This window comes from Opisthocomus hoazin, unplaced genomic scaffold (genome assembly GCF_030867145.1).
Source record: "Opisthocomus hoazin isolate bOpiHoa1 unplaced genomic scaffold, bOpiHoa1.hap1 HAP1_SCAFFOLD_56, whole genome shotgun sequence".
In the NCBI taxonomy this organism is placed as follows: domain Eukaryota; kingdom Metazoa; phylum Chordata; class Aves; order Opisthocomiformes; family Opisthocomidae; genus Opisthocomus; species Opisthocomus hoazin.
Genome location: NW_027448988.1, coordinates 226,536 through 236,749, shown reverse-complemented (window position 1 = coordinate 236,749; position 10,214 = coordinate 226,536). Strand labels below are relative to the sequence as shown.

The 10,214-nt window shown below is 53.1% G+C and overlaps 1 protein-coding gene across 1 annotated transcript in view; it reads left to right on the top strand.

Annotated features, from left to right (window-relative positions):
• The first annotated feature begins 9,603 nt into the window (after nucleotides 1-9,603).
• Nucleotides 9,604-10,214, top strand: part of LOC142360043 (MAP kinase-interacting serine/threonine-protein kinase 2-like) — a 40,012-nt gene continuing 39,401 nt past the window's right edge. Inside the window, 1 exon segment of the mRNA XM_075412341.1 lies at nucleotides 9,604-9,769. Coding sequence (XP_075268456.1) covers nucleotides 9,604-9,769 — 166 coding nt within the window.

Below are 10,214 nucleotides of genomic sequence, written 5' to 3'. Positions count from 1 at the left end.
ATTCTGCGTTGCATTTGTTGTATGTGTGAGGCATGGTATGGTACATACAGTGTTTTGTTTTGTAAGGTGTGGTGTCTTTTGTACTATGCAGTGGGTACGGTGTGATGCTGTGGGTATGGTATGGTACGGTATGCCATTGTATGGTCCTTAGGGTAAGCTACGGCATTGAGGTGTCTATGGTATGTATGGCTTTGTTTGGCGTGTATGGTATTGTATGCATGGTAGGTATGGTATTGACACAGGAGAAGAGTCAGAGATCACTCAGATCTGAGCTAGCAGTTAATTCATTCAGTTCTAATCACTACATTTCGGTATGCAAAATATTTAATAAAATACAGAAGGACTGGTGGTCAATACTCTGCTATCATCTGCTACACTGGAAGTCAGTATGGGAAACAACGACTATTGCGTAAGCTTACTAAGTGTATCTTAAATGTCACATGCATGCACAAAATGTCACTTACCAAGCCACCGGTGTGTGGGTCAGGTCAGGGACCTCTCAGCCCCGAGGGGTGACCTTGGGAGATCCAGGGGAGGTCACGGCCATGCAGCCAGCTGCTGTGGAGGGAGAGCTCAGCGGACCCTGATGACTGCAGATACTTAACGGCATAAAGTGGTTGATTTGTGGTCAGATTTTCTGCTGCGTTCATGCAGTTTCGGTCCCTTCTCAGGCAAGTCTCCAGCCAAACCACTTTTTTTGGTTTGGGTGCTGAGCTCCCACTGACCGCTCACACAACAGGAGTAACTTTGGCCAGGCCAACTTGCTGAGCATCTGCGTGGACCAGAGTTCAGTTAGGTCAGACAGGAGGAGGGCATCCGTCACAGGTAGGGATGGTGTGGTCTGGTGTGGTGTGGTAGGGTACGGTATGGCACTGTATGGTACAGCATGGAAATGTATGGTACAGCATGGTATGGTACAATATGGCATGGCACTGTATGGTATTTTGCTTTGTGTTATACGCATTGCATTATAGTTTGCATTGGGTTGTATGTATTGTATGATATTTTGCACTGTATGGTACGGTATTAATTGTATTTCATGCATTGTGTGTGTTGTGTTGTACACACTGTATTGTATGGTGTGGCAGTTATTGTTTTGTATTGTGTTCTGTGGCATATTGAATGTCTTTGTGTTGTATTTTGTACCGTATGGTATGTATTCTACAGAGTGTATTGCACTGTGTATCGTATGTATCATATGACGTTATCGTATTTATTGTATGTATTGTATTGTATTGCACTGTTTGTGCTCTTGGATTGTATCTACTGTACTGTATGCGTTGTATTTTATGAACCGTGTGGTATTGTAGGGTATGGTATGTACGTAGCTTACTCTATGCAGTGAATTGTATGTACTGCACTGCATTGTCCTGTATGGTATGTATTTCATGATATGTATTGTATGGTACGGAATGGTGTGCTATGTACCGTGTGCTACATATGGTATGGTGTGTCTTGTATGGCATGTATGGTACGTATAGTGTTCTGTATTGTATGTAATGCATTTTGTGTTGTTTGCACTGCACTGTATATTTTGTGTTGTTTAGTGAATGACATGGAATGTATGGTATGTGTTGTGTTGTAAGGGATGGTATTTATTGTACCGTATCTGTGCATTTTCATGTCCTGTGTGGTATTTTGTTATTTTACGTATTGTATTATCATACAGTATTTTTTAAATTTGATGTATTCCACTGTGCATTCTATAGTATTCTGTGCATTGTATTTTGCATTGCTTTGGTATTATATTGAAAAAACGGTACTGTGTTTTGTATTGTTTTGTATTGTCTTGTATGTACTGTATACCATATTGTAGGTATTGTATTGCATGTATTGTATTTTTTCTTGCATTGCCTTGTGTGTATTGTATGTGTCCTGTCCTAATGTATGGTATAGTATTTATAACAGTTTATTCATTCTAGAGTATTTAGTTTTCTAAGGTATTTTGTTTTATAATATGTTGCATGTAGTTTACTCTATGTAGAGTATGCATTGCACTGTACAGTATGTATTGTATAGTATTTATTGTTTTGCAGCTATTGTGGGTATTGTGGGTATGGTAGGTATGGGACTGCGCTATACAGTTTATTATTGTCTGTATTGTATTGTACCCTGAACGGGATGAACCTTTTCCAGAACCACCCAATGCTCCTGCAGACCCTGCAGCCCTGGGTCCATCAGGAGCTGGAGCAGATCTTTGACAACAGGGGGTTGGAGGCAGCCATGGTGGAAGACACCATCATGGCCACGTTGACCAAGATGCCCCCGGCCCCGCTGCCTCCTGAGGAGGGTCTCTGCCTCCCCCGGCAGCCCTGCGATATCCGGCACAGACGAGCTCCTCGGCACCTCATCCACCGCTGTTGGTGGGCACCCGCCAGCCACCCCGCTGCTCCTGCTGCCATCCCCACGGAGCAAGAAGAGCCCCAGGAGGAGTCCAGGGAGGCTGTGCCCAGGCTCTCCACTTCCAACCGGGACAGGGAACTCTCCTGGGGGGCCACGGCCACCCTGAAAGATGAGCACCAGCAGCTCTGAGGACTCTCCAGCCAACAAGAGGCCAGCACCACACCAGGGACACTGGAGGGGCCCTCACCAGACGACCAAACCGGGACTGGGCCATCAGCTGCGGCACGCGCTGGCCCTCAAGGGCTCCCAGCCCCCCAGATGCAATTATCCGAATAAAAAAATTTCATTAAAACGACAGAAAAAGCCTCAGTGTTACCAACAGTGCAGATGGCATTGCTGTCTTCACCCTTTTTAGCTTTCTTTTACAGGGAGGGGTGGGATGTGAATACTGAGGGGTCCTTCTCTGTGTGCCAGGCAGTGTTTTGTTGTTCTCCCCCAAGGCAAATGCTGCTCAGCTCCAGGCCTGCAGCTCTCGGCTGGTCCCTGGGCCAGTGTCTCCAGCCCAGGGGTCTCCAGGGCCAGCCTGTGCCTCATCGCTCACCACCCAGCCCATCCCCCTCTTCCCCACACCCTCTGCCCCCACATCTCGGGGCACTGCTCCCCAACCAGCCTGCACTGCTGGGTGCAGCCTCGCGACGGTGGCACCCAAACCCCAGCTCCTGCACGGAGTCATGATGTGGTGCTGCTCTCTGCACCAGCCCAGGGTCACACCCTGCCCCAACAGAGCCCCAACAAGTGCAGCCCAGGAAGCGCAGAGTCCTGCCCCTGGGGAGGGACAACACCAGGCACCAGCACACGCAGCAGGCTGCCCGGTGGGGAAAAGCCAGGGAGAGGTGCCCGTGCTGCTGCCCTCCAGCCAGCCTTGGTGCCACCAGCATTGCTTCTCCTCTGTGGAGAAAGGGCCCGGCATGGGCAGATGCTCGGCAGATGGATGCTGGGCAGCTGAGTGCACTGCAATAGTCTGGTTTGGAGAAAAAGAGCCTGAGGGGCCACCTCACCACTCTCCACAGCTTCCCGAGGAGAGGATGTGCAGAGGGAGGTGCTGAACTCTTCTCCTGGGGATCCAGCGACAGGATGCGTGGGAATGAGACGGAGGAAGAGGAAGGCAGAGGAGGAGGGAAGAGGAACAGGAGAAAAAGGAGGAATGAGAGAAAGAGGAGGAAAAACAAGGCAAAGAAGAACAGGAGAAGTAGCAGGATGTGGAAGAACAGGAGAAAGAGGAAGAGGATGATGAAGAACCAGAGGAGGAGGAGCAGGAGGAGGAAAAGCAGAAGGAAGAACAGAGAAGAGAAAGAGGAGGAGAAGGAGGTCAAAACATCTTCAGATTCACTCTAGAGTGGCAGCACATCAAAATCCTTGGAGGAAACACATTCTGCATTTGTTTGTCCATGGGCATTCGCTAACCCCAAGCCTACTGGGGAAGCCGTTACTCACGGGAGTCATTCAGCGCCGTGGCCATCGCTCCTCTGGGCACAGACAGGAAAGCTCTGGGTGACAAAGGCTCTCAGGTCGTGCTCCAGAAACAGCAGAGCAGCACCAGAAGATCCCCAGCACCTGATCATACAGACACAATTCCAACTCAGTGACACCATTACTGAAAACAAAACACCCAGAGCAGCACCTGCCATTACAACTCCTTCAGGGCAGCTTCAGCTGCTGCAGAGCTGCAGGCTGACGACCTTCCCACCACTGCCACAGGCCCCCACAGCAATAACGACTGGCAAAAAGCACCTCTGCCCGCGGCCCACACCCACCCGGCCTCCAGCGGCAGCACAGCTCAGCCCGCAGCTCTGAGGCACCAACCAGCCTGTGCTCACAGCCCGTGCCACCCACGGGACGGTCTGTGCAGAGTCAGCTCACCATGGCCTGCGAGAGAGGGGGGCGGGGGGGGGGGGGGGGGGGAGAAAACTCTGGGGAAAAGGGAAGGTGTGGGCAGGAAACCAGAAATCCCTGACAGGGCTGGGAGGAGAGGCCCGGGCCGCCTGTGCCCGCCCACTGGCCACAGCTGAGCCAATCAGCGGAGCTGTGAGGACAGGCCCGGACTGCCTGTGCCCGCCCACTAGCCATGGCTGAGCCAATCAGCGGAGCTGTGAGGACAGGCATGGGGCTGCCTTTGCCCGCCCACTGGCCATGGCTGAGCCAATCAGCGGAGCTGTGAGGAGAGGCCTGGGCTGTCTGTGCCCGCCCACCAGCCACAGCTGAGCCAATCAGTGGAGCCGGAGGCGGTCTGTCAGTCCCAGCCGGGCTGGGGCAGGGCCGGGGGGGGGCAGAGGCTGAGGGGCCTGAGGAGAAAGAGGTGAGAGATGGGGGGGGGGGGGGGGGGGCAGCCGGGGCGAGGGAGAGCAGGGCTGGGGCAGGGCCGGGCTGGGGGAGCAGCAGCAGCAGCAGCAGCAGCAGCAGCAGCAGCAGCAGCAGGGATCTCCCCGTGCGGAGGGGCCGGGGGAGGGAGCTGGAGCCCTTCTCCCCCCAGGCCCGGCCATGGCCCCGTTCCCAGCCCTGCGCCCCAGGGCTCAGCTGGTGGTGACAGACCGGGGCCTCTGCTGTCCCCAGGCTGTCGTGTGGGGCTCGTGCTCGTGGAGCACCCCTCTCTGCTGACAGCCTGTCATAAACGGGGATTTCCAGACATGGGAGTGGTTTCTCCCTCCTGGTGGGAGCACGCCCCAGGGCTGAGCTGTCAGAGAAGCCAGTGGGGAGCGCTCCTGGCTGGATGCGGCTCCCTTGGCAGATGTTTGTGCCTGAGTCTCGGCCCCGAGGTCTGATTTGTGCCTTTCCCCCCACCCAAGCTGTGCTGCTGGCTCTTGGGAAATGGGGGTACCGAGGGTGGGTGGATTTATAACAGCCGGGATGCTCCAGTCAGCCTGTCAGGGATTTTTTACTTCCTGGTTCCTGCAATAACAGTGAGATTTCACCCAGGAAAGTACGGTGTTTAGCTTTGGTTACTCCTTGTGTGGATTGTGTCAGTCCTCAGCCAGGTGCACAGTGGCTGTCAGAGGAGGAATGAGACTGTTCCAGGGTGAAATGAGCAATGGGGATCTCAAGCCTGTTTTGTTTAAGGCAATCAGGTGAAAAACTGCGGTTAGAGCTGTCTGCGTTGCTTACCCTTCTGATTGCAGTGCTGCCCTCTACTTCTCTGTAATACTCACTTCTACTACTCAGTTCCGTCAAGTTTAAATTTCTGTAAATTGGTACTACACTTTGCCATTGCTTCTACTTGATTCATCATCCATTTGAAAATTCCCTGTTCAGGTCTCTCTGCTTTCTTCTCTCGCCTGTCCCCCAGAACGGTATTTGACTGCAGGGCCTGCAGAGTCTGTGTTTCCTCCTCATGGTGAGGAAAATATGGACATGAAAAACAAAGAGGTAGTGATTGTGAGAAGACGCCTGCCTTTGTGCTCATTTTCACATTCAAGTCCCTGTTGTGTGTTCTTAAATGATGTGGGTTACTCTAAGTGTTAGCAGCCCCTTGTCTGCATCCCTGTGCTCAGGAGGTGCATCAGAAGCTCTGTCTGGGCATTGCTGGTGTCAGACAAGTAACCGTAACCCTTTCTGAAAAATAGCTGCTGGGTGAGTTATTTCCTAGGCCGTAACAGAAGGGTTTCTGGTTACATCTGCAGGAACTCAGGAGCAAACCCTGCTGACGGAAACCCTCAGAAGAAAGGGAAGACAGGAGAGAGAAGAGCAGGTCAGTAGAGTTGCGCTGCTTTACCCCAGATGGTGTCACACCTGCTGGCACAATGACTGTGGGTATGGGTGCTCTCAGGGTGTTTTCTGATCTTTTCCAGTGTTCACCACCAGAGAGGACCTATGGCCCTAGGGGAAGGACGGCTCCCCCTTCTTTGTGCACCCCAGGATCTCATCGTGATGCATAACCTCCTGTGCAAACAGAAGTAGCCGATAGTCGAGTTCTTTAGGGAGGCTGTTGTGGGCAGGAGGAAGATCCCGGGAGCAGACTTCATTCAAGTGGTCAAAGGGGTATGGAGGGAGCAGAACGGGAGTGAACTGCTGCCACTGCCCGATGTCCTTGTGTGCAGACCTGGGGTGGTTCCAGTGGGGGAAATGGTGGCGGTTTAGCAAGGGGCACTTTCTCTTGTCTTACCCTTAGAGGACAACTCCCACAGTCTGGAAAACTGGAGGGGAAAGGGAGAGCAGGGATATGAGAAGTGGGATGTCATTGAGGGCCAGTTGTGGGAGTGAGGGTCCCCGTTGCCTTATGGTCTCCAAAGAGAGTCACTGCTAAGTTCTGCAGCTGCCTGGATCCTGCTGCAGACACTGAACTGGCATCATGTTTCCCAGTGTCGATACTCGACCTTTTCCCCACCAATCTCATATATATATTCCCATTGTGCTGCCATCAGCCTGTATCTGTGCAGCACTGTTTACTCTGAGCCTCCCTTCCCACAGGGTGCAGGGGACAGAGCTGTGAGGAGCACACTCAGGTCAGCGAGGGTTCAGCAGTGCAGGTGTTAACTGATAGCCTAGTCCAAGCCAAAACAAGCCATCTCACATCCTAGGGGGCTGGGAAGTTTGGCGTGTTAACAGCCAAGAGGTCTGCAGAAGGCAGCAGAAGCCTGTTAAAGCCCAGTAAAGTTGTAAATGCTTAAACCTCACCAGGTTTCTTTGTGCTGTGCTTCCCTGCAGAACACCAGAAAATCTCACCCTGCCTACCTCTGGGGCAAGCCTTGATGCTTTTGTGATCACACTGCCATTTTCTGTATTGGCTGTCCGACTGAAGTTCCCATGAGAGACAAGGACCTGGAGAATGTGGTCATTTTGTTGACTTCCTTGAAGCGGGGGACTGTTATGAGCAGTGTGAATCTGAGGGAAGGTCAGAACCTGTGGCAGGAGATCAGAAACGGACAATGCAGAGAGACCAGAAGAGGTGAGAGGAGCACAGTGTGCTGGGAGAGCATCTCAGTAACGTTCTTGATGGGAGATGCCAGAGTGGGTCCTGAATATGGGTCCCTGAGACCCTATGGCAGCCTGTAGCAGAGTGGCCAGGAGGGGACTGCTGGGGAAGAGCTTGAGAAGCCAGGGCATGTGCAATGCTGCAGTCAGCCCGATGGCCAGAGACAGGTCACTCAGTCCTTCAGGCTGGGCTCAGAGTCTGCAGCCTGAGGTGTAATGTCCTCTTCTGGAGTTTGGCAGTGAGCATCGATCCTCCAGCTGATCAGCACCAGACCCTTTCTGCAGCTGTTGGCAGCAGCTGGAAAACAGAGGTGCAGAAGACTTTGCTTTTTAAAACCTGACTCAGACCAGAAGACTGGTCATGGTACCTGTGCTGTCTTTACCTGCACTTTTCACATCTTGGAGAGAAGAGGCGTTTGGCTGCCCGTTTGTAGTGCTGTTTTGCAGGTTAAACATACTCTGTTAGCGTGGAAGAGAACTGGGCGTAGACAACCAAAAGCTTCAGGCAACTGCAAAGTTGAGATGGGGGCAGTCTGTGATATTTCTGTCCGGATCAAAAGCTCAGGGGTGTTTCCATTCAAACAGTGGAGTCTGCTGGGAGCTCCAGTCTCCTGACTTCCAAACCCTGTGTCGTAAACAGTGACCAGCCACGATGTTTCTTTCTGCCACTCTCTAACGCAGTGTCTCTGGGCTTTTCCTTTGGTTGGTTTTTAATCTCTGGTAGGTGTACAAGCTCAGTTCTATCCAGCCTCTTGCAGACCTGCAGCCTGCCTGCCTTCTGCTGGGGGCCAAGCCAAAGGGGTGAAGTCTCGTGCTCGTACCAAGTCCGAAGCAAAGTTCAAGCACTGAGAAGTTCCCCAGTCAGCCCTGAGCCAGAGTGCAGCTACCTGAGCTGCGACGGGATGGAAGAGCCTGGAAAACAATTCATCGGCGCGAGGCGATGGAAGAAGGTGCGGTGAATGTGGCACTTGGGATGAAGTGACACGCTGGGGTTCGTGTCTGGGTTAGTACTGTACCTGCACACTGACTAAGGCCTTGGTGTCTCGAGTTTGGGTATGGACTCTTGCAGAGTACCAAGTTAATCTGTCTGTGAATAACCACGTTGTCTCAGGGTCGGCAGGGCCTGATAAACTCCATCCAGGAAGAAATCGACGGCGAGATGGCTTATCACAATAGGTTTTGTGTAAGGGCTTCTGGAGCATCTCCCTTCCACGTTCAGTGGATCTGGGGCATAGCAAGGTTTTGGAAAAATCTGTGGAGGAGTACCCGTTGCCGTTAGGCGTAGGAACAGATCTGTGGAACATGCCAGGCATAAGATTCCCCTTTTCATCTGTGTGCTCCTAAGACCAGAACTGTACCTTTCCATCCATTCTATTAATTTTAAGGGTCTGTTGGCATTTGCAATTCGCAGCCCTGCAGAGCGGGTAAGCTGGTCCATAGGTTGGCTCTCCAGGCAAATGCAGGTGTCTCCTTTCAGACTACAGACAAACCCCTCCTGGCATAAGGGCGGTATGCTTGCTTTCTTCAGTGAAGATTCATAATGCAGTACCTGTCCTGGTCCCACTGAGACTTTAAGGGGACAGATAGCAAGGAGAGGTGGTTTCTGGTAGAGGGTGGGCTTTGGTGCATATCCAACAGCCAGGCTTGTTTGCCTCTGCTGCTGGAGTTTGGACTGTGGCTATGGCCGACTTCTGGAATGAATACGTATAATCCGTATTCCGCCACAGGCTTATAAGCCAGGCTACCATGTGAAAACCTAGGCTTCCAAATCCCCGTTAACAGGAGAAACAAACAGACACAAAGAGCAAAAACCTCTATCCCTTGGTTAAAGAGGAAATGCGGAGGGTTTCCGGACTCTGGCAGCCCAAAAGGCATTGAAAGATGTAAACCCAGCAGTCGTGGAAGCTCCCTCGTTAGCCCTGCCAGACTACAACAAGCCTTTTTTATTATATTTAGGTAATATGGCTCTCAGAGGTGTTAGGAGGAAGAGGGCGGGACTCCCCGCCCGTGTCACGGGGCCTTTTGTCACAATGTGCTGGGTCACATGAGGCGCGGGGGGTGGTTGCCGTGTGCCATTGTGTGCACAGTGACGTGCTTGCGGCTGTCGGCCGGGAAACCCCTCACTGGAACCCTGAGGCAGGGGTTCTGTTGGTGCCGTCGCCAGCGGTCGTGCCTGGCAGCGCTGGGTGCACGAGAGGGAGCCAAGGCTGAGCCGGGGCCGTGGAGGCCTCTCCCCGTCGTCCTCCCGCCCACCAGCAGACGCCGTCGCGGAGCAGGCACCGCCTGGCCCCAGCCATGCCTGGCGTGCACTACAAGTTCTCTGCCAAACTGGACTTTGATACCATCAGCTTCCACGGCCTCCACATCTCCCTGCATGACCTCAAGCGCCAGATCATGGGCCGCGAGCAGCTGAAGGCATCCAACTGCGACCTGCAGATCACCGACGCCCAGAGCAAAGAAGGTGAGTGGGGCGGCGGGCACGGGGCCTCGGGGACCGCCCGGCTGGTGGAGTTGCAGACCACCGCATGGGGCTGCAGCCTGCGGGAGCCCCGCTCTGCTCTTTGCAGCTCAACTCAGCGTAGCGTGAGTCAGCCTGGGGCTCGTCCCGCCAGCGTGCGGGGGATCAGGAGGGCCAGCGGCACCGGGGATACGCGGGGTGGGCAGCGGTAATGCCATTCAGCCACGACCGGTAGCTGTGACTTGTGTTGAGGCCTCACAGAGCTGTTTGTTTGGGGTTGCTGTTCTGACGACGGCCTTTGGATCCGTGCTTTAGAGCAGAGCTAGGCATGGAGGAATATGTGGTTGATGGGCGACATTTAGCGCTCACAGAAGCTTTGGTGTCCTGGAATTCTTCTAGGTAAAATGCTAAAAAGGTTTGGGAGGATATCTGTGGGGATAATCAGGAC